Source organism: Aspergillus tubingensis (genome assembly GCF_013340325.1).
Source record: "Aspergillus tubingensis WU-2223L DNA, scaffold_7, whole genome shotgun sequence".
Lineage (NCBI taxonomy): Eukaryota > Fungi > Ascomycota > Eurotiomycetes > Eurotiales > Aspergillaceae > Aspergillus > Aspergillus tubingensis.
The window spans coordinates 307,316-330,930 of record NW_023336281.1 but is presented as its reverse complement, the minus strand read 5'-3'; the positions used below and the strand labels follow the sequence as shown (position 1 = coordinate 330,930).

At 49.3% G+C, this 23,615-nt stretch overlaps 8 protein-coding genes across 8 annotated transcripts; 5 read left to right on the top strand and 3 right to left on the bottom strand.

Moving 5' to 3' along the window:
- Positions 1-43: 43 nt before the first annotated feature.
- Positions 44-6,575, bottom strand: AtWU_05075 (acetyl-CoA synthetase-like protein; the record flags this gene model as incomplete). Its single annotated transcript, XM_035500185.1, has 6 exons — positions 44-484; positions 614-2,011; positions 2,071-2,952; positions 3,001-3,997; positions 4,057-4,884; positions 6,115-6,575. The coding sequence occupies 6 exons, from the start codon at positions 6,573-6,575 to the stop codon at positions 44-46; spliced, it is 5,007 nt and encodes a 1,668-aa protein (XP_035356078.1).
- A 1,459-nt stretch (positions 6,576-8,034) lies between these two features.
- On the top strand, positions 8,035-8,652 carry AtWU_05074 (uncharacterized protein; the record flags this gene model as incomplete). Its single annotated transcript, XM_035500184.1, has 1 exon — positions 8,035-8,652. The coding sequence occupies one exon, from the start codon at positions 8,035-8,037 to the stop codon at positions 8,650-8,652; it is 618 nt and encodes a 205-aa protein (XP_035356077.1).
- Positions 8,653-9,341: 689 nt separating this feature from the next.
- On the top strand, positions 9,342-9,860 carry AtWU_05073 (uncharacterized protein; the record flags this gene model as incomplete). The annotated part of the gene is made up of 1 exon (XM_035500183.1): positions 9,342-9,860. The coding sequence occupies one exon, from the start codon at positions 9,342-9,344 to the stop codon at positions 9,858-9,860; it is 519 nt and encodes a 172-aa protein (XP_035356076.1).
- A 1,106-nt stretch (positions 9,861-10,966) lies between these two features.
- Positions 10,967-14,216, top strand: AtWU_05072 (putative kinesin light chain; the record flags this gene model as incomplete). The annotated part of the gene is made up of 4 exons (XM_035500182.1): positions 10,967-11,106; positions 11,168-11,456; positions 11,523-11,768; positions 11,940-14,216. 4 exons carry the CDS (start codon positions 10,967-10,969, stop codon positions 14,214-14,216), a joined length of 2,952 nt encoding a protein of 983 aa, XP_035356075.1.
- Positions 14,217-14,629: 413 nt separating this feature from the next.
- Positions 14,630-15,070, bottom strand: AtWU_05071 (uncharacterized protein; the record flags this gene model as incomplete). Its single annotated transcript, XM_035500181.1, has 1 exon — positions 14,630-15,070. One exon carries the CDS (start codon positions 15,068-15,070, stop codon positions 14,630-14,632), a length of 441 nt encoding a protein of 146 aa, XP_035356074.1.
- Positions 15,071-17,794: 2,724 nt separating this feature from the next.
- AtWU_05070 (beta-glucuronidase) lies at positions 17,795-19,579 on the top strand (the record flags this gene model as incomplete). Its single annotated transcript, XM_035500180.1, has 1 exon — positions 17,795-19,579. One exon carries the CDS (start codon positions 17,795-17,797, stop codon positions 19,577-19,579), a length of 1,785 nt encoding a protein of 594 aa, XP_035356073.1.
- A 699-nt stretch (positions 19,580-20,278) lies between these two features.
- Positions 20,279-22,159, top strand: AtWU_05069 (MDR family MFS transporter; the record flags this gene model as incomplete). Its single annotated transcript, XM_035500179.1, has 4 exons — positions 20,279-20,464; positions 20,525-20,554; positions 20,605-21,037; positions 21,093-22,159. The coding sequence occupies 4 exons, from the start codon at positions 20,279-20,281 to the stop codon at positions 22,157-22,159; spliced, it is 1,716 nt and encodes a 571-aa protein (XP_035356072.1).
- A 263-nt stretch (positions 22,160-22,422) lies between these two features.
- On the bottom strand, positions 22,423-23,055 carry AtWU_05068 (HHE domain protein; the record flags this gene model as incomplete). The annotated part of the gene is made up of 2 exons (XM_035500178.1): positions 22,423-22,767; positions 22,822-23,055. 2 exons carry the CDS (start codon positions 23,053-23,055, stop codon positions 22,423-22,425), a joined length of 579 nt encoding a protein of 192 aa, XP_035356071.1.
- Between the last annotated feature and the right edge of the window lie 560 nt (positions 23,056-23,615).

Here is a 23,615-nt window from a genome sequence, read left to right as displayed (position 1 = left end):
GCAAGTAATATATACTCTCCTCATCGCGCAGATTGTATATAGCCTACGGTCGTAGTCGATCCCCCCTAAACTCCTCCGCCGGCCAGCCCTGCAACGTTGTGCCATCCTCAACATGATCCCCCGACAACACCAGCGTATGCTCCAGCAGACACGCATCCTTCCCCATCGACGCACCCGACAACAATCGAGACCCAGTGCGCATCACACTTCGATCGCCCACTTTCAGCGTATGTAACTCGAAGTCCCCCCGCGTGTTGAGATGACACACCAGACTAGCATCATCCACCGTGACTCTATCCCCCAGCGTCACCAGGTCCGGTTCGGTGAGGATTATATGCGGTTCACCGTTGGCGCTCAAAGCGCAATCCGCCCCGATCTTCGCCCCCATCGCACGGTAGAACCAGCACAGGTACGCCGTCCCGCTGAGTAAAGACCGGATGCCTATCCTACCGAAGGACTCCTCAATGAGAATGTCGATGGTGCGCTGGATCTGTCAGCGCTGGCAATAGCTGCTACGATCATTGGGATAGGAACCCTCCCGTCGTCGTCCGAGGATTATCCACTTGGTGGTAATAGAAATTCCCAGAGTCACGACTCCTTGAACTACAGTTACTGCAGCCATAACTGCAGCCAACACGCCATACACGGCAAATGGACGCCACCATCGCATCTCAAATGCCATTACCTCCATTGGGAGAGTACGGCTCAGCACCAGCAAGGCCGCCAGCGGCGCCACCATGGGATACACAGCCGTAAAGGCAACCATAAAGCTGGAGTACGCGATGATAGGCCCCTGGCCCAGCACACAGTAGTTTGCCTTCCCCAGGTAGAGGGCGCGGCCGAATGGCCTTGTCGTGTCACGCTCTCCGTCGACAGAGTCCCTCGCATCATCCCCCTTCCCCTTGAGCTGAGGGAAGCGGACAGCATCACCATGCTTGCTGCCAGTCCAGACACTGTCATCTGGAAAGGAGCCATTCCGGCGTAGCAGTGCGCCCGAGCCCACCATCGTGCGCGTCCCAATGGTCACTCCCGGAAGCACCACAGATCGGTCCCCTAGCATGGCCCCATCCTTGAGGACAATAGGCTCCCTCCCCACCCCGTCCACCGTTACCAGACATGACCGTGAGCCAAACACTACGTCGTGCCCAATGTCCACCAGGTCAAAGTCCGGGATGAGTTTCAACTCGGTACGTGGCCAGTATACACGTTTTCCCACGCGCCCGCCTAGCAGGCGTACCGCCACAGAGACCAATTCGTAGTGCGGTCCTACCAGCTGCGCCAGGCGGGAGATGTCTCCCTGCGGAACGATGGCGTTGAGTACCGCATGTCGCACTTTCTGAGCCGGACGCAGCGTCTTCATAGTTTCCCGCGAGGGCCGGCCACAGCATACATCCAAACCGCGCTTAACTACAAGCACTGCTAGGAACCACGCAAGTGGTCCCGCTACAGCGGAGTATAGTCGCATGAGAAGGAAATAGCCGATCCGAGTCCGGCTGGTGAGCCAGGACACAGTGTGTCGCAGACGATCGGCTGCGACAGTAGGGTAGCGACTCACTATGGGGAGCAACCCTGCGATGCGTGGCAATTCCGATACGAAGTGTACAAGAAGCTGCAGCCACCCCACGACCAAAATCTGCCAGATCCAGTGGGGCTGCATGGCCCGGGCAAAATATTGATCACGATTGGACTCGTCCGCATCGTCAACTTCCCAGGTGGACGAGTTGGCGCCGATACACGTGCCAGGGGGCAGCGTGGTCCCAGGTACCACGGTCGATCGGAGGCCCACATAGGAGTTGGCTCCAATGGTGATGGGCTGAAGCAGCATGGAGGTATTGCGCTCACTCGCAAATGGACGGCAGATGCAGTTCTCAAGCACCACATTGTCGCCAATGTGCAGGAGATCGTACTCCCCAAGGGCCGTGAAGTCGTCGATAGAGACATTGCGTCCAATACGTGCACCCAAAGCTCGATAGTACCAGATTCGGCTCCTGCCATAACGGTCGAATACACCCTGGTATCTCGTGGTCAGCTTATCCTGTGGACGGGGAAGGATCACGATTCAGTACATACCTTCCCACAAACTTGGAGCGCTTTCTGTGCTAGCCACCACCGCATATGGTACGGTCCCCACATCGGATACATTCCTGCGCGGTATCGGCCAACAAGGAGCCATTTTAGTGCGATCCCTATTAGGGGGGAAATAAATGCCATCAACAGTTGGACAGTCAGTTGGATGAGAATGAGACCAAGCAGCCGTCCAAAGAGATTCGGACGCAGCGGAAACCGTGTCGATATTTCAGAGAGCAGATAAACCAGGAATGTCCAGCGCAGCGCCTGAAGCATTGGGTAAAGAATGACAGATGGAACAAGATTCAAGAATAGCACCCACGGCTGAGTGGAGCTATATGTCTCCCGACAACCTGGAAGCTCGTGGCTTTCAACTTTACGTGTCTCACTATCAGCGATCGCTGCCTCGATGATGGCCGTGATGGCGCCTACAGTGCTATGCTGGAAAAGAACATCCCCTGCCACAGGCACCCGGAACTCCTGCCGGATCTTGGAAATGAGCTGGCCCGCACTCATACTGTCCCCGCCGGACTCGAAAAAGTCGGTCGCGGGAGTCATATCTTCCGGGGCAGCTCTGAGTGCCGTTGCGAAGAGATTAGATACCTGCTGCTGCGTGCTTGACGTGACTGTTGGATGCAGTGCAGTCAGCTTGGCTTGTACAGCAGCCTCGTCAATCAAGCCATGTGTGTTGCGTGGCATAGGATCATCTAGCACGTCCAACCTGCTGGGAATTAGGTATCCGTGCAGAAGCTCTGGGAGGCTGGCGAGGATCTCCTCCGGCGAGACATCGCCAGTCCCGTCCCTGAAGATGATGGCTCGGGGGTATCCGTCCGCGTGGACTTGCAAAAATACCTCCGACAGTCCCGAAACTTGCGCAATATATCCCTCCACCAAGCGAAAATTGAGCTCGCATCATTTTCGAGCGATGGGTACGGTGACAGGTGTATCCACCGATGGACACAGTGCCTCGTAGTGCCGCTCAACCATAGGAACCTGATCTGTCAATGTCTCCAGACCTAGTCTTTGGATCAGGCCGATGCGTCGCAACTTGTTGCGTGATTTAGGAAGGTCATCCATGTAAATCAAAAGAACAGGCCATTTGGGCTGATGAAGACGCTCCCTCAAAGCCTTGTGTATTTGGCGAAGATCAGGCCTCATGCGACCTGCTGGGGTTACAACCGCCACGCCAACGACCTCTTGAAGGGTATCATGGGGAGTAGGGAATGCCAGAGCCTCCCTGATACGACCGAAGACGTTTGAGGATGGGTCTCGGGAAGCTGATACTAATGCATCCTCGACCTCCACCGGCGATATCGTCTCCCCTCCGCGATTGATGACTTCTTTCGTCCGCCCGGTGATATAGAGCCATCCATCCTCGTCAACATATCCGAGATCGCCCGTGTCAAACCACCCTGCTGGAGTGAACGAGCTCCGATCCAGTCCACCTTTGATGAGGTAACCCGGGAATACGGGCAGGCCTCGGACACAGATCCTACCTACCGAGCCAGTAGGGGCACGCTGCTGCGTGTGCTGAGTATGGAAAATTGCCAGCTCTGGCCCCGCGGCCAGTCCGGTGCTCCCTGGCCGACTAAAGCGACCGGCCTTAGGTGGTGCCGTAATGGGTACACATTCAGTCATTCCATAGCTGAGCGACAATGAGCATTGAAATATGTCTTGGAGCTGCTGTGCGAGACTCGGGGGCAATGCTGCTGCCCCGTTGCATATAAATGTAATAGTGCTTTTCCTAACAGATTCAGCCCGTTGCGCAGCTTCGGCTACTATCATCTCATGCATTGTTGGTGCTGCGTAGTACCACGTGGGGCGATGCTCTTCCACCATATCCCAGAAGTGGTTCGGATCAAATTGAGAGCAACAGATCGTCATGCCCCCTGCCACAAGGGGGGCCCACAAGCTTCGCATCATACCGCCACTTTTTCTGTCAGTACATACCTTTTGGCATTCGCTGTGTAGTAACGAAGGGGCTCATACACATGATGGAGTGGCATCATATTCAAACAGCGAGATCCAGGAGTCAACTCCAGACTGTCCATCACGAATGTTGCACTGGTAAGAAGATTGAACATGGTGATAGGAACCAGCTTCTTGGTACCACTACTCCCACTCGTGGCCAGAATAATGGCAAGATCATCCGGGCCATTGGGAGCGTGCTGGGCTCGACACGGTTCAATGGAGGAGTTTGCGCGAGTAACACTGAAAGTCAAATCATCCTCTGGTTGAACTGTGAATACGAGTAACTCCGCCCTTTTCTGCAGCCGTTTCATCTCCGAATCAAGCATAAGAACTGCATCTGCCCCGACCGCGTCAAGGTCAGTCATTAGTTCCTCAGGGGCTGCTGTAGTTGCCATTGGCACAACGGTATAGCGGTTCGCTACTGCAAGCAAAGCCAGGGCCAGGAGAGGCCCGTTGGGAAGAACGGCTGCCACCCGCGGCTTCCCACAATTTGGGTCTGGGAGCTTAAGATCAAAATTTTCTATGAACTCCCGAACCTTTGTGTGTGATATGATGCGGCCTGACCTGGGTTCCAGGAGGGCTGGCTGCCGGGATTCACATGAGATGAAGTTGGTCATATGGGGCATAACCGACTTTATTCTCTGCTGAACATGATCAACTGTCACCACCCAGTCTGGCGAGCTGCCATCCTTGGCTGCCTCTGGTAGTTCTTTCCAGTGCTTTTGGTAGCGTCGCAACAGATCTTGAAATGGCAAAGGTCCACTCTTCTGGTATAACGAGTCGGTAATCTGGAGGAAAGCAAAATTTGCCGACGGTTGATGCTGCTCTTGCGATTCATCCTGTATTCTGTTTATGTTAGCTGTCAGCACAAGTGTAGCCTATGTGGGAGCTCCAGTCAACGCACAGGCTCGCCATGAGGACAAGTACATGGACAAAAGCAGTGTGGGGTGATAGTATCAGTGATCGAGAGTGATAAGTGAAGTGGGAATACCTTGAGTATGCGCAAAACCTTGGCAGTTCTTCGCTTATGTCTGAACAATGACTGCCCCTCTGCGCAACTGAGAGGCCTGTCCGACCCCCTAGGATTCCCTAGAGTGTGGTGTCATATGCAAGCCACACCGCCGCCATGTTCATCCACCATTGGTGACAGACTGCAATCAGATTATTGGGGATGCTTCAGATCAGGGACTTTCATACCGATAAAGTTATAGACTGCCAGCAAACTGTGATTCGTGGACCTTGGTGATTGGTGCATGCATGCATCGGAGGTAATGAGTTTCTTGGTATCTTCCGGAAATGAGTACCGGGGGGAATCTGTTGACTCGGTGATACGAGCGACAGACGCGGATTAAATGTATCCTCTCTATGATCAATGCGTTGTTCCACTCTGAGCTCTGCGTTGGCATGGCCTTGCTCTTGCTCAATCCCCCGTTTCTGGGAGATAATGGTCAAATGACTCTGTTTTGCGTATTTTTCCAAAGCATTTTCCAAGATTTGATCAGCTTATTGATTAGCTCCACGGAAGTCCAAGAATAGGCTTATAGTTCAGCCCAAGTTGGCAGTCTTATCTAATGAAGGTGGCCCGCAATTTAGACATCGGCTGCAAGGCCAAAGAGACTCAAGACGTACCCCAGAATTTAATTTAAACTCTGTGGAACCTACGAGTATATGCTGTCGATCAATTGTTTACTATCTGGATGGCCTGACTCTGCGTCATCTCTCGTCATACCTTCTCTCCAATCGAACAATAATATTAATTTGATTCGTCAACCAAGCGACTCACGAGCACAAAAGGCAAGTCAGCAAGGTGTTCTCTCCGATTTTGTAGGCGCAGCAGCCGGAAAGCAAGCATAATTGAGAACTACACATCTTAGCCTGATGAGTAGAAAGTTATAGAGAATTGTTGCCCCTTTGGCTGCGTGTTTACGGAGGTGTAGCGGTTTGTACCCAGGCGATATGCTAGACAGATTGACCCAATACAAGCACCTGGAGACCAGCACTATTTTATTTCTACAGTACATTGTTTATGCCTCACCCGGCGGAGCCTTTAGGTTCTGTAACCTTTCTCGCCCATACACCACCGTCGCCACCCAGTTACTGACAAATACATAGCCGAAGGCAATGAGAACAAAGCAAATGCCAATGAGGGGACCTAGTATAGAGAGGATGGTAAATCCGTACGATGCAGACTGAAAGGCAGCATTGCCTTGCAGAGCATCGGTTGCCAGGCCAAGCTGCAAGGCTGACAAGAGAATAGCAATGTACACAGTCGCCGAAGCCAACCACGCGAAGTTGTCTTGGAGGAAGCCTTTATATTGATGCCAGCGCGTCATATACCCTCGGGTAGAGTGTTGTGAGAAGCAATATATCTTGTTTAGACGGCTGAGGCGAAGTTCTCCGTAGAGGAAACGCCTGTCAATTCGGGAGTAAATATGCTCCGTATCGAGTTGGTCGACAATGACCCTCCACTCTCGCCATTGCAGCTCGGGTGGAAGCAGATGCTTCTCTTTTGCAATCAAAAAGTCAGTCTCATGCATTATCAGTGCGGCATAAGAAAACAGGAAACCAAGTGCACGCTTCCAAAGTCTCCAATGGCATGCTTTATTAACTCCAGGCGAGTTGATCTCCTTAGAACAGCGACAGTCTGGCACGCAAGACAAATAATCGGTCCAGAACTGGGGCACCAATAGAAAACGTGGCATTGGCTTCAGAAACATTCTGCCGGTTGTCCATACAAGGTGCATGTCCATCCGCTCCGTCACAAAGAGCTCTCGTGAGAGGAGGAGCTGGTGGTGGAGTGGGCGCGGTGGCATTGGTCGGCCCGCGACCCATAGCCAGGAGAAAACTCTATCGAGCCTTTCTATATCCAGCTCTTTTTCAATGCAAGTCATGACATCTCGCCCGGAAGCAACTAGGTTATCTGATGCAGTGCGGTAGGACGCGGGTAGTAGTGATAGGAGAGCATCACTATTGTTATCAACCGGCAGGGGCTGGACGTAGAATGGAAGTGACTGTATAAGATACTGTCAGCCCAGTGCTTCAAACATAAAGTTGTAACAATATGATAAATACGTGGCTCCGTACTCTGTTGGTGCTTTCTAAGTTGCTTGTCATTTCAGGAAGCTGGACATCAAGTCAAGAGAACAGAGCCGTGACTCTTGCATGGATGCAACGGGACATTAAGAAAACTGTGGTGGTTATTCTGAGCATGAGGCCTGAGCTACATTACTGGTGCTATAAATGATTTGTATGATGCGTAAGAGAAAGAAAAGAAAAGAAAAGAAAAGAAGGGGAAGAAAAACGAAAACCAAAAATAGAAAATAAAAAGAGGGAGAGAGTGAAGTGCAAAAACAAGTATATCTCAGCAAAAGCGTGGGTTCCTTTTCCTTACCTCGAGGCTCTCACGCCTGGTACTAGTAGACTAAGGCTGTTGGGTTATTTTTCCATCGGGCTTCATGTGTGGAGCGTCTCCACGCTATGAAGATTGAGCTTTATGACAGGATCCCGCGGCAGACAAATAGATTATCCGGCCCTAGTACGCATGCCATGCATGTACCACTGTGGCGATGACCAATATATACTGTGACATGTCACTTCTCATCAAAGCAAGGAGTTTTACGAACCAATTGTATCGGTGTCTAATCGACTCATAGTTCGGTTCAGCGCAACGCGGAATATTGTGTATGTCGATCAGCTGAATACACATACCCACTGTATCGGCTCCGTACTCAGACATGATATTTCAGAGGATGACGATCCCTGCTTAATCCAACTACAAGAGCTGAACAATCTGTTAGATAGTTTGACCCCGCATAGTCGGCCGGGTACTAGTCAGATTTCCCCAGCATCCACCCCTTTACGATCAGATTGTTTGTTGCAATCGCTACAAATCTCTCACTGCCTTTACCTCGCCTTATGCTTAAAGATTCTCGAGCCCATGGTCAATCAAAACTAGACCCAAGAGGGACTTCGTTCAGGCGACCGATCTATCAGCAAATGTCTACCATAACTTTACCACCGCCAGCGTATACCACAACCCATGGATACGCGGACCAAGAAGAACGCCCTATTCCTCAAGAGGACCAATATGTGCGACACTTAATCAACGATTCTTGTTTCCTCTGCGGGGCTTCAGCTCCCCAGCCTGTGATCCGTTATGGAGGCATGCGACAGCTCCGACAGCAGGTCAACCGGACTCAGCACCTTGTATCATCTATCAAGAACCAGACAAAGGCCATACTGGATGAGCGATCACTGGAGGCCAAGTCATGGAAGGCAAAATACGAGAAACTTGAGGACGAGTTGAAGAAAGTGCGGCAAGAAGAAAACGTCCGCAAGGCTGAATACCAGAATCTCAAAAAGGAGTGTGCCCAATTGCGGCTGAGAAATGCACAGCTAAGCTCTCTAGAAGGTGAACACAAAAAAGCCAAGCGGATCCTCTCTCTCAATGACAATGCAGTTCAAGCTGAATTGCATGATATGCATCAACAGAATCGGCAGCTATCATTTAAACTGCGGGAAAGGCTGGTGGAAGTCGAGACGCTTGAGAGGAGACTCCTGGAAGAAGAAGATGCGAACAAAGTGTGGAAGTACAAGTATGTAGGCTCCCTTTAGACATCGAGGTGAAAAGCCTAGTAGCTGGAAATGAGGCAACCAAATGACCAGGGCTGGAGGGGGCTCGGGAAGCGATGCAAAGGTGAAGGCTCGGCTGCAACTATCTATCATTTGTCTTAATTTCTGTATACCGTATGTTAATTTCCAGTGACATATATAGACTAAAGCAGCATTCCTCTCTAATCTTAGTCTCACATTTATGGATATTTGCAGTCTACAAATCACATTTTTGATTAATGTGTGTAGTCATGCCCCTAGATATCCCTGCTCGGTGCACTGCTAGTGTATGCACTTGTGCCGATCCCAAACATTGACGTGGCTCATTTTCGCACCATTCAGCTAGTTCTTGGCGCATCTGTGCGAGACACGATCCATGAACACTGAACTGCTCAGCTGAGGCAGCTCTGTCACAAATCATAGTAAATAGTGCATGATAGTATCGAAATATCAAGTGTTTGAAATAGTTCCAAGTGTGCCAGGTGCAAAGAATAAATTCCTGCTTGTTCTTCGGTCTCTTTGCTCCCTAATTCTATCGCTTCTCGCACCAAGAGCTAGTCGCAAAACACTCCACCGTACCCGTATACAGACATACAAAGAGAGGTGATGTCCGTGTGCACACAAGAGTCCAATTTTCACGGAGAGCAATTTAGCCTAACAGAATAGATAGTCATCGGGAACCCTAACAAATAATGTCGGACGAGGAGGGGGAAACATTACCACCGAACGCACAAGACCAATATGGCCAGCAAGTCGATACAGACAAAGACGCAATACCCACTGAGCCGGACACTAGAGATGGTGGATCAACAACGGATGGAAATTCCGGGCAAGGCACTGGACAACAAATTGACAACCATCCGGGAGATCCAAATCCCATTCCAGATTCATCCACTGAGCCTGGTTCCCGACAGGACGCACCTCCAAAGGCAAATGTAAAACAAGAGTCGTTCGACATACCACCGATGACACTGAAGCTAAATGGTTATGAAGAGTTGAAGAAAACGCTTCAGGCCACCAAAGGAAACACCTCTAACTTCAGTAAGACGGTCAATAAGCTGAAGCAGGAGAAGATGGAGCTAAAGACGCAAAACGAAGTCTTAATGGAAAGAAATCGTACCTTGGAAGCGTACATCAAGTATCTCGAAGAGGGTATTGCGAACACAAATGCCCAACTCAATGAGATCAACTCCATGATGACGGGGTCATGAGCTAGGAACGACGGACAGTCCGATTTTGCTGAATGTCTCGGCCTATCTCTTCCTTTGAAATGTGTGGCTTTTAGGTTTCATTTGTATTAATGAGATATACCTAGATAAACAATGTATACTAGTCGCTGCCGAACATACCGGTACAGCCAGAAGGATGAGGGAATAGTGGGAAGGTTCTCGAAGCCTAAATTGCGATTCTGCGTAGTACTAAAAAACATTGAGATTACTTACTGGTCCCGCGCGCAAGCGCCTGTTGGGCGAGAGCAATTGTATGAGAGACAAAAGTACTTTCGTTCTGTGCCAGAGTAACAGAGAGCGAGGAATACCGAGGTGTCAGGGTATTTACTTGGATGTAGGCGCGTTTCCCGGGCTATCGTTAGTATTTCTCCCTTTCGGCAGTCAGACGCTTGGCGCGGCATCACTACAAATAAGCAACTGGCAGAGCTAATGATCAAGGGGTGCGTTCGGCTTCACTTGTCGTAATCTCTCCCACACCAGGTTCAGGTCTGCTCCCTTGCCTGACACAATCTGCTGCGACACAGAAATGGGGAAGGCCGTAGTGGTGGTGGCTTGCCTACTATCCATGACAGGTTATGTTCCTCTAGGTTATGTTCCTCTTTTAAGCAGAAATGTAGGAATGCTCTATTCAGGGCTGCAATACCAAACGAGGCAGTAGGGAGCAGGGATGTGGTCTGGGAGTGAAACAGAAATCATTTTCGAATTGCATCTTCTTTCCGGGATTACATCCGATGGAAATTTTGATCTGTCGGATTTTATATAGCTGGAGTAATACTATAGTAATCAGACCTCATTTCGCACCTAGCCAACCGAGTGGGGTACATGTTATGTACGATGGTCGGCGTCTCCGACGCCGGGTTGTACGGGGTTTGGTATCAGCTAAATGGGTAGTCTACATTGCTTTGCTACTATTTTTGGCCTCCTGCGCCTCGAGTTATTGTGTCTTTTTTCCCTTTTCTTTTCCCACCTCCTTCCACAAAGCCCTTTTTCCTCCTTCCTATTCAGTATCATCAACCCTTTCTTTCTTTCAACTCCGGTATACTACTAGCAGTCGCAGCTTTCTTGCCACCCTAGCCTGTTTGTTCGCCATGAAGTGGTCTTTCTGGACTTTGTCAAAGCAGCAGAATGAAATACCGAATGACGAGGAGTTAGAGAAAGGGCTGCCCCGAGGTCTAGGAGCACTGAGGCCGGTGAACGAACTACGTTCTGATCAAAACTACGACATGAAGTTCGTCTTTGGACAGTCCCATGTACTGAAAAATGATTTCTGATTACCACATCCATCACAGTATTGTTGCCATTCATGGCTTGGAGACTAATTCGGAGAGAACCTGGGTTTACAAGAAGGGTGGGACCGAAACCGAATGGTTAAGAGATCCACAGATGCTACCACAGGTCGTTCCGAATGCCCGGATATTCACATATGACTGGGAAGCAAACTTCTACAGGGACAGTACTGATCAAACACTCAGAGAACATGCAACCTCGCTTCTGGCCCATTTAAAAGATAAGTTAGGTTCGGAACCGAAGCCAATCCTGTTCATCGCATCTTGCTTTGGTGGGCTGGTCTTGGCCAAGGTAACTCTAATACCGAACTAGACTCCTTTCACTTCAAGAGAACGCTGAGAAACATATACTATTTAGGCCTTGGGAGAAGCAAATTCACATACGGGCTCCTACCAAAATATTTTGCTGTCCACCATTGGCATTGTGTTCCTTGCAACTCCATTCAAAGGGACAACTGTAGCCAACGTCGCTCGGTGGCAGGTTTCCATTGGCAATTTTCTAGGGGAGTGGTCGTCTGGAAGCCTGATAACGAGACTTGATGCCAATGACGAGTTACTTAGAGAACTACGCATTTATTTTGGCAAAGCCGTTCATGATCCCCATGTAAATATGCCAATAGCCTACTTTTGTGAAACGGTCGATACAGAATTGTTACGAAGGCTGCTGCCGGCATGGTTAGCAAACGTAGTGTCTGCGATTTTCTTTCGCATCACTCGCAGAAAAGTATATGTCCCTTTTGCACCACATTCAGGCCTGTGAGCTGACACTGTGCAGATCGTTGAAAAATCTTCTGCTTGTCTCCTTGATCATGACGCAGTCTCGCTCAGTGTAACACACTCCAACATGAACAAGTTCTCAGGCCCAGAAGATCCAAATTATGTCGAAGTGCGTATTAAGATCAAGGAATTTGTGGACAAGAGGTCGCAAACCCTGGATAATCGCAAGAAATGTAAGTTGATCATGTCTTTTGAGTACCCTACTGGCCATGCCTCCACAGTCATTTTTCCTAACTTACTAAAAGCCAGAAAGCCTTTCCGTTGTGGCCTTCCAGGCAAACCGGATCGTGAGTTTGTCGGACGCGAGAACAATTTAAGCAACATTCTTGAACGTGCCCAGCAGATCAACACAGCCAGTGCCCGCCGCCTAACCGTGATTACTGGGCTTGAAGGAGTAGGGAAGACCCGACTTGCATTGGAAGCGGCATATAAAATAGCAGAAACTCATGAAGATTGGGCTATAATGTGGATATCTGGAAATAGCTACGCCAAATTCAAAGAGGGCTACTGCCGGATTGCTGAGTTTCTTGAGGTTAATCCGCGTTCTGGAGATGTCGTCAAACTCGTGAATGAGGAGCTGCTTATGAGGCCTGTAGACTGGCTTCTCGTGATTGATGAGGTAGATGACACAGACGAAGGGGGCCCAGAAGGGAAAGGTTGGAGACTTACCAAAGACATGCTCCCGGAAGGCCAGCGGGGCCTTATCTTGATGACCACATGCGACCGCAAAATCGCACATGATATGAAAGGAGAAATCATTAATCTTCACAAATTGAGTGACGTTGAAGCCATACAGCTCTTGGAGCAGTCATTCAAGGATCGTCCCTCAAAGTTGCTCGACAACCCCGAAGCTCAACGCAAATTGGTACGCTTCTTAACCTCACTTCCCCTAGCTATCGTGCTTGCCTCCAATTACATGGCCGCAACCGAAACAAGCGTGACACGCTATCTCCAACTTTGCGAGAAGCAAGATCGGAGATTTATAAGAATGCTGTGTCAGGGATCCAGTGGCCGATACCAGGATGACGAGGAAGTCAGGGAAGCTAGGGACGCAGTTTCCGCAACATGGCTTGTTTCCTTCCATCGGATAGAAAAGAAATATCCCAATTGCAAAAAGTGTCTCGAACGCATGGCTTTCTATCATTCCAAGAATATTCCTTATGACATGCTGGAACAGACAGCAGAAGGGGTGGATGTAGAGGACGTGATCGACCGGTTGGTGGAATATTCCTTCGTCACCAAGCTCAGCGACCAAGGTTCGGTGGACATCCATCAGCTGGTCCAGCTAGCAATGAAGAATTGGTTATCTCGAAAGCAAGAGCTGAACACAGGCGCAACATCAGCCATAAATGACTTGTTGGCTTCACTCCCTTTTCCCACCCCACAGTCTGAGAAGAAATGGAGGGAAAGAATCCGACATGCAGAGGAGGCTTTGGGGTATAAAGACGAGTCTGTTTATGATCACTCCACATGGCGTCTTCTTTACATGGTAGGCCAGGCCAATTTTCTGTTCGGGGATGATAAAAAGGCCAAAGAATATCATGAAAGGGCATGCAAGATGGAAGGTTTGCAGATTGCCAGCAAGGACAATTCTGCCTTGAGTTCCCGGTGCCGAGGCGAATACGAGCAAGCAGAGAACGACTATCGAAAAGCAATAAAGGGAGGAAGTGAAATAGAGAATCAGATCTTGGATTTATCCATCAAGAAGAATCTCGCCTGTACCTTTCTTATTCAGGGGAAACACGAACACGCAAGAGCAGAATACCAGAGGGCATTATGGACAGAGATGGAACTCTTAGGCGAGGAGCACCCCTCGACCATATCTACTATGGATAGCCTCGCATTTGTCCTTAAGTCTCAGGGTAAATCTGAGGATGCAACGGACTTATATCGCAAGGTTCTCGAGAGAAAGGAAAGGAGACTGGGTAAGAACAATATGTCCACGATCACCAGCATTTACAATCTCGCAATGATGTACCAACGCGAGGGGGGCAACATCCAAGCTGAAGAGCTGCATCAAAAGGCCAACATCCAGGCTCAAAATCTACATTGGGAGGCACTGAGACGAAAAGCCTCGTTGCTGGGGGATAGTCATCCTTCCTTACTCTCAAGCTATGAGAATCTCGCACTTGTGTTTGAAAGGCAAGGAAACTATAGGCGTGCAGTGGAAGTACTTGAGAAGACAGTGGAGTTGAAAAAGAAAATACTGGGCGAACGACATGCTTCGACTGCGAGAAGTGAGAAAGACCTAAGAATTGCGAGGGAGAATTTATAGGGTCAGAATTTGAGAACAGTAATACTCTCCAAGATGAGAATGTTGCTAGGTTCCAGCTTTGGGGACAGCTACGGTGAGAAGATGTATAGGGAAGATGATTCCCAATAATATATGGCACAGTATGAAGTATAAGACAAGTCTTTTAAGCAGCGCTGATGTAGCAGTTACACCGCATCGGGAGTTGCACCCTAAATATGTAGGAGCAACACTAGTTGACATACAGGAAAGGAAGAATCACAGCGCAAAATACTTGCACACAATCCAAATACATCTGAGTCCATCTTAGCTTCGCCCGAAGGCTACTAATCACCGGCCCTACGTAGAAGGGTAGACTCATCGCCGGTGGGCGTCCCCAAACTCCGCCAACCGCTCAAAAAAAGAGGTTAATCCCCAAGCCAACGAGATGTACGCAACTACCACTGTGCGTCATATCCATACCACATACGATCTCCCCGTTCTCCTGAGTCCTCAAGACGAGTACCTTCCCCCAAGGCACCTTGATTCTCCCAGAAGTTGAGTTCAATCGCTGAATGTGAATGGATCGGCAGCAAAGCTGGAGGCGGCGAACGAATCACTGCCAACTGCTGGAAGACAGAGGCGCCCGGCTGAGCAGCTCTGGCTTTTTGTAGCTTGCGATACCATTCTCGAAGCTTGGGGCCCTCATTCTTGAGAGCGATAGCAAAGCAAATAAGACCTGCGACAATCGCAACCTTATTCAACTCCGTCCAATCCATTGTTACAACCAATGTCTCAGAAGAGCAGTGAGAACTGGGGGAGAAAAGGAAAGGAAGCCAAACGACAGGGAAGGAGACAGGCTTTATACCTTGGAGGCAAACCCATTCGTGAAGGAACATATGGACCAATTCCCTCAGAAGTGGGCTATATACAGAAGGCTATGAAGTAGAATCCTTCTGCGGCAGCGAGAAAGGCAGAATTTCTTGTTGTGAACAAAGAGAGCTTGTGGCAGCGAGTAAGTTATAACGTGTGGCAGCGAGCAGGTAGACTGTGCAGCAGTGAACGAGGCACAGTGCATGGTTGTGAACAAAGATGGTTTGTGGCAGCGAGCAATGAACATTGTGTGGCCGCGAGCATGATAAGGCGCTGTGTGCTCCTATGGTGCTCTATAGTTAGCAAGCATGTGACGATTAGGTGAACGTTTGCTCGTTTTCGCTCTTTCTTGCAAGGTGAATACATCGACGTACCCTTTGGACTCATAGACAAGCTCCAATGCGTGCCACAGCCCAATCATCAGATCAAAGTAATCATAATAATCACATGTCTGTAAAGATAATAGTGCATCCACAAATAACCTCCCCGAAAGACATTCTCTGGTAGTCAGTGTCTTAGCTGAGCTTGAAGCTGTACTGCTGCTGTAAATTTGCATGTCTGATCGTTCCTTGATCTCCCTGCCACAGCAAGCAAGTGTTCACGAGGTATCGACCTCACAACAAGTGGACAAGAAACATGAAATCTTTGTTTATTCATTCTGGAAGTTGTCAGCCCCCAGCAAGGCACCATCAAGCAGCTATTCCCAGTCAGCATAAATGGCAGCAGCTATCCTGTGGTATTATCGACTCACCACATAACATGTCATCAGACACGGAATAAATTAATCCATCACAAAAGAGCAGGTGGAAGTCACTTTGTTCCCTCATCAACTCTCCCATAACCCTCCCTCCTAGTCAGCATGGATTATCCCCATTTCAATCTCCGAATGTCAACCATTTTTGCGGCTCTCCAGTCGCGCTTTTATCCTGATGGTAATCATATATGTACAATATGATGAAAACCCCACAATAAAGCGGCTAGCAACGAAGTATCACTGTGTCAAGAAGTTGCTCAGTATATATAACTTGCCAGCTCATTTATATTCGCACCGAGGATGAGTGAGCATGGCAGAAAGGTCTATCCTGTGTGGTGCAGGATGGCTGGAATAAGAGATTCGATATTCGAGATCTCACTCAGTCGCGTCAGAAGTATAATTGCTGCGTCAATTGAGAGCTCCTCTTTGAAGCCGGTTTATTGTCAGAATAGGTTGGATTTGGGGGAGAGGTTGTTGACATTGCGCCATTCCTGTAAGGATGCAAAAAGTGCACAATTGAGAGCGATGATGCGGGATTGTAGAGAGGTTCCGATCGACAAGATAAAGACGTTTATATATGCCAGAATATTTGACGTTGACGGGAAGTTCCAGGTTATATATAGACAAGGCCCAGGCACATCTCATGAGATAGGGATTTTCCACACTTTTGTTTTGGGAAAGGGGAAAAAACCAGTTCGTGGGATTAGAAGGTGGTTTAAATAGCCCATTTTTGTTTATGTATATTGGGTCAAAGGTGAATGTAATATCTCTCTACGTAGTGACGTCCAATGCGTTGCGTTAATCAGCGCACAAGAAACGTGCGTTAATACGTTGAGACCGCTTGTCATGGATGAATTTCTATCTTCACCGGCCGTAGTTAACTTGTCTGGCCAATTCATCCCCCCTGCTCATCAATTTGTACAGTGCTGCTTATCTGTGAGCGCCAAATATACCTGTCTTCACTGTATCTGTTATCTTCTCATTCTATTATCTCATTGCCGCCTTGCACGTCTATTTGTGAAGGCCGGCTGGTTAATCTGAGTCTCAAAAGATTCTTTATATCGTAGAATGCCACATCTCAATTCTCCTATTACGTTGGTTTCGAATTCACGTACTAGTTCAGAAGAAGTTTGGATGGGCAGTAATTTCAGAAAAGTACGATATACTAATCTTTTATTCATTAAGTATCCATACATCCGGTGAAGCTCCGTCTGTCATTCCAAGGGTTGGGAATTCAACTGGAGGTCCAGGTATGTTAGTCTTATTTTCGCTATGCCGACGCAAATGGGGGGACTGAATATTCGTAATGGAACTAAACAAGAGTTTTACAGAAGGATGAGCAGCGAATATTGCCATCTGGACAAGAAATACATTAGTCGAATCCTAACTATTGTTAGGGTTATGGTGCCCTCGCGCCCTCGGAAGGGTATACTATGCAGTTACAGATGAACCACTGATGGCATGACTGTAAGCACCATGCTCTACAACATCCTCATTTAGTTCACCTTTAATCGGCAATTGATGATTATAGTATTAATCGGGTCCGTGGGCATCGCACACTCTAATTTCTCCGCAGTTTGGTTCTTGGCTGCATCCTGGACCCTTTTCGGGACCGCTTCGGGACCACATCTGCAAAGAAGAACAAGAGGGTCGTGCTTGGCAGTATCTTGGCAATGCTGCCAAGGGACCATTGGCTAGATATTACTGTTGGAATAAAAGAAATAGGCTTTACCAAATAGCTAATGTGCTAAGTGCATCAGTAGCCGATAGTGTGTATATGCATAGAAGTCAATTGCCGCCCTTATATTAAAAGATGCGTTACTATCGCACATAGTGACTGGTCTACTCCTGGCAAGATCAAATCTTCTGATAAACTTACCTTGACTTTGTGAAGATGAGGTTCCTCTTAGTATTGTCAATATTATCCCTAATCCAACATGCAACGTCTACACCCTCACTGTTCCACCCACGTCAAACGGTCCTGCAGAGACCAGCAATGCTAAAGCCCCAACAAACACCTTTCAGAGATATAGTCTCCCTCGATGGACTTTGGAAATTTGCTCTCGGATCCAGCGGTAATGAGACGGCCGCGCCCTGGACAGCCACATTAGCCACCAATCTCGAGTGTCCCGTTCCAGCCTCTTACAACGATATTTTTGTTGATCGTCAGATTCACGACCATGTCGGATGGGTTTACTACCAGCGCGAGGCTATTGTTCCCAGTGGCTGGTCACACCAGCAATATCTCGTGCGCGTTGAGGCCGCCACGCACCATGGTCGTATCTATATCAACGATCATCTAGTCGCCGAGCATGTGGGTGGCTACACACCTTTTGAAGCAGATATCACGGGCCTCGTCTCTGCGGGTGATAGCTTCCGTCTGACTATCGCCGTAAGTAACGTGCTGACTCACGAGACTATCCCTCCCGGCAGGATCGAGGTGGAGGAGTATACAGGTAAGATAACACAGGTCTACCAGCATGATTTCTTCAATTATGCTGGACTTGCACGCTCCGTCTCGCTGTACTCTGTTCCGAAACAGCACATCCAGGACATCAGAGTTGTCACTAACGTGGACGGCACAACCGGGCTGATCGATTACCTTGTCACATCATCAAACTCAACGACAGAGCGCATCAAGATCAACGTGGTCGATGAGGATGGAAGGACTGTTGCCAAGGCATCGGGTACTCGTGGTATTGTTACCATAGATTCTGCCAGACTGTGGCATCCGGGAGATGCATATCTTTACCAGTTTCGAGTGAGCATAGTGGGCTCGGACGACAGTATAATTGACACTTATAGTGTTGCGACGGGTGTACGCACAGTCAAAGTCAGCGGGAACCAATTTCTCATCAACGACAAGCCATTCTACTTCACCGGCTTCGGGAAACACGAAGACAGTAACGTGCGCGGCAAAGGTTACGACCCAGCGTACATGGTCCACGATTTTCAGCTGATGAACTGGATGGGAGCCAACTCATTCCGCACCTCACACTACCCCTACGCCGAAGAGGTGATGGAATTCGCGGACCGGCACGGAATTGTTGTCATTGACGAGACACCCGCCGTTGGCCTGTCATACTCCATTGGGGCTGGTCAGTCCAGCGGGGACAGTCAGCAGACATTTACCCCGGAAGGAATCAACAATAAGACGCGCGAAGCTCACAAGCAAGCAATCCGGGAGCTCATTGCTCGGGATAAAAACCACGCTAGCGTTGTCATGTGGTCGATTGCTAATGAGCCTGCATCGCATGAGGCAGGAGCTCGTGAGTATTTCGCGCCACTGGTTGACCTGGCCCACGAGCTTGACTCCACCCGTCCAGTCTGTTTTACAAATTACGGAGATGCTACCTATGAGCTTGATCGAATCTCGGATATGTTTGATGTTCTCTGCCTCAACCGCTATTTCGGGTGGTATACCCAAACTGGCGAGATTGAGGAGGCAGAGGCGGCTCTCGAAAAGGAGCTATTGGGCTGGGAGGGCAAATACGACAAGCCCATCGTCATGACAGAATACGGGGCGGATACTATAGCTGGCCTCCATTCTGTGCTTGGGCTTCCGTGGAGCGAGGAGTTCCAGGTCGAACTGCTCGACATGTATCATCGGGTGTTTGACCGTGTGGAGTCAGTGGTGGGAGAGCAAGTCTGGAACTTTGCTGACTTTCAGGCGGCTGTAGGGGTCAGCAGGGTGGATGGTAACAAGAAGGGTGTCTTTACGAGGGATAGGACACCAAAGGCTGCAGCTCAGGCTTTGAGAAAACGATGGAGGCCTATGTAGGTAGCCTATACCATGGGGTTTAGGGGCAGGAACGCCAGTCTTGGCTTGTTTTTGGGGTACTTGAATACCCGACTAGAAAGCCAAGCATCTTCGCCAACTCTCCTTCCATCTCACGGCACGGGCCGATGCCAATAGCTTTCTGGCAATTCCGGTGTTATTGCCACATGGCACGATGCCAGTCAGGTAAAAGGAGCTGGACCCACATTTGCAGGCCATTTGCGTTGAATTTTTTCTTGTTGTTTTGCCGACCGGCTCATCGGCCAGTAGGTAGTCTAGTCTAAAACAATGAGCCGGACATCCATCCAATTGGGTCCCCATTATGTCTCTCCTGCCCCTTTCTTGATGTTCCTCCTTGTCTCCACCCTAAAACACAGGCATATCCAACCAGTGGTCAGCATCGCGATCAGAGCCCAGAATAGCCATGACGTTGTGTAAATCTATGATCGATCTATTTCCCCACATGCTGCCGTTGAAGTTGTCAAGGAGTGCTGCCTACATATTGAGTCTTCTGGACTCTTGTGGCCATCTGTCTGCAGAAGACTATCCCACCACACCTTTTCTTTCATTATTTGATTTTCTGACATCATTTTGTCTTACCCGCTCGTTCATTGTTTTTATTTTGCTACTACTGCATTTTCCTCTCCCCTAGAGGCCCTCACGTTCCTTTTTTCTTTTGGTCTTCACGCTAGTCTCTGTTCCATGGCTGTCAATGCAGAGCAAGATCACTCTCCTCGACAGTACCAACACCTAGAAGAGGACCACATCCTCTCCAATCATGTCAAGAATGATGTGGGAAAAGACACTTCTACTGAAACAGCGGAGGATGTCTTTCCCACTGATCATCAGAGCAAACAAAGGGTCGCAGTTGTGATGACATCCCTGAGTGTACGCATATCCATATAATAACCGTCACTGTCTCGTACACTGCCTAATATTTGTGCGTAGTTATGTGTTTTCCTAGCAGCGCTAGACATTGTAGGTCAATAAAACCGATCATATTTGGCAAAATCCTTACGCTTCCACAGACCATTGTCTCAACGGCCCTTCCAGAGATGGTCGCCCATTTCAAAGCTTCCGACAGCGCCTACACCTGGATCGCCTCGTCGTATCTGCTAGCCAATGCCTCTTGTGTGCCGCTGTGGGGTCGTATCAGCGATATCTGGGGCCGCAAACCGATCCTTATGACAGTTGTCGCACTGTTCCTGGGCGGCAGTCTGATCTGTGGCGTCGCAATCAATGTCAATATGGTCATCGCGGGCCGCGCTATCCAAGGCGTTGGCAGCGGCGGCATCACCGTGCTAGCTAATATCTGTGTGTCGGATATGTTCAACGTGCGTCGCCGATCGGCGTATCTAGGGATTTTCGGCGCAACCTGGGCGATTGCTGGTGCCATCGGACCCATCATCGGTGGCGCCTTCACAACCTACTCGACCTGGCGATGGTGCTTTTATATCAACCGTTCGTCCTATCCCCCAGTCCTCCTGATGGCAGTCTTCTAAACCCCCATCTTCAGTACCTATCGGCGGCCTCGCCTTCTTTGGCCTTCTCTTCTTCCTCAAACTACACACTGCGTCTCTCACCCCTCTCAAAGCCGGCCTCCTCTCCCTCGACTGGATCGGCCTCGGCCTTATCGTCGGCGCGACACTCATGCTCCTCTTCGGCCTCGAACTAGGCGGCTCACTCTATCCATGGTCTTCCCCAACGATCATCTGTCTCCTTATCTTCGGGGTCCTCACTGCGGGCCTCTTCCTCATATACGAAGCCCGAGTCGCGCAGATCCCTATTATCCCCACAACGCTCTTCTCCAACCGCTACAACCTCACCATCCTACTGATCAACTTCTGCCACTCCACCGTCTTCCTGGGCTCCTGCTTCTACCTTCCCGTCTATTTCCAGAACATCCTCCTCGCCAGCTCTCTACTAAGCGGCGTCTACCTCCTCCCACTAGTAGGAGCCCTCGCCATCTCATCCGGCCTGGCCGGCTTCGTCATGCGCACCACCGGCCGCTCCCGCGAAGCCATCATCCTAGGCATGTTCCTCGCCACCCTGGGCTATGGCCTATTCATCGACCTTCCCGCCACTAAGTCCTGGCCGCGCATTATTCTCTTTCAGATTGTCGCTGGTCTCGGCATAGGTCCTAACTTCCAGGCTACATTGATCGCCCTACAGGCCAACACCACGCCTGCCGAGCTGAGTCGCGGCACTGGAACATTTTCGTTCGTGCGCCAGCTGGCTGCCGCGATATCTGTCGTTGTGGGGTCAGTATTATATGCGCGCGCTGTAAGCGGGCAACGCGGAGAGATGGCCGCGGTGCTGGGGGAGACGGTTGCCCAGGAGATCGTGGAAGCGTCGACGGCTGCTGCTGCGATTGTGGAGACGTTGCCTGTTGGCGAGGATCGGACGGTAGTGTTTCATGCGTTGACGGCTGCGTTGCGATGGGTGTGGGTGTTTTATACTGCTGTTGCGGGGGTGGGGTTTATTCTTAGTCTGACTTTGCGCGATATTCGGTTGGGCGATGCGCATCAAAGGGCTACTGGTCAGGATATTGAAGAACGAGAGATGGAGAGAGGATATACATAGGGTACATTGCACTTCTAACCTTGAATATTCATATGGCTATAATTAGCGCGCATTACATTGCCATTATTCCACTGAGTGTGCTAAACAATAATTGCGATTTCTAGCATAAAACAAAATCAAATAGACCAGGTGCGCCTAACAATACTATACACTTTGCATGTGTCATTCTTGCCATCCCTCCCAATATACCCAAGATAATCGAACACAATCAACACCAAAGATAATTTACACATCCCCAACATACACCAGATAAAATACATACATCACTTAGTAGAAGGATTCGGCATCCCCTCCGTATGCGGCCACTTCCGAAACAAATCCGCGAGGTGATCAATCGGGGCCGTCAACAAACCAATCGCCGTCTCAAAAGGCGGCTTATCAGGCGCACTAGGATGAGACCGCGACGGCACAAACATCTTCGTCCTTCCAAAGGACTTGGCAAGCTTCTCGCTTTCCTCTACCGACACGGCGTCCTCCAACTTCGGTAGATCCTGAGTCTCTTCTTCCTTGATGTGCTCGGACAGATCCTTCATCAAAGCCCGGACGGTAGACTCGAATGCCGGGTCCGTGGGTTTCATGTTTTGGAATTTCTTCAGTTGTTCTTTGACCTAAAGACACTACTGTTAACAGCTGTTGGGTGAAAAGCTTGGTGGATGACTCACTGATTGATGCTCTTTACGGTCCTTATCCGCCATAGCCAGGCCGTCAGGAAGAGACTTCTCGAACTGGGGATAGACGACCAGTTCCTCAGCGATTGAATGACGGGCTAATTCCCAAGTAAATTGGTTCTGCCATTTGGTTTTCTCCGTCTCGGTAGCAGAGCTTAGAATCTTGTTATAGTAGTCTTCGATCTCGCGGTGATCGGTCTTGATTGCCTCGGATATACGGGATGCCATGATGATGGGAGATTGGGATATGAAGCGATGTTGTTTTTGAGTAAAGAGTAAGGGCCTAAGTATAGGGCGAGAGGGGTTGACAAGATGGCGGATAGTCATTATAAGGGCTGGAGAAGAGTACTGGTTGCACTATGTAATTTATCGGTGGTTCTTCTAGCCCTCTTTAAACTGTGTGTAGCTAGACGTCATTATGAATTACTGTGTAACATGTCCCTTGCTGTGCATACTAAATACGATTGTGGTTCATACTTAAGGTTTGGGCCGCATCATCATCACGACAGCTGCGGTTGCCGAGTGATGACCAGGCGGCGCCTTTTACTAATAACCACGCGGGTAGCCAAGCTTGCTAATTCTTGTTCCTGACCAATGAACTCTTTGACATTTATAAGTGTGAAAAATTTGGATAATGACGAGACTATTGGATAATAGTGTCGCATGGAATAAGATAAAATAATTGGAATAAGAGATGACATCATAGCAAGAATGGTTTAAGAGGAAATTAGAAGTGTGTTGTTACCCGGTTGCTCCAGATGGTACTAGTATCCTATGTCCATCCATAC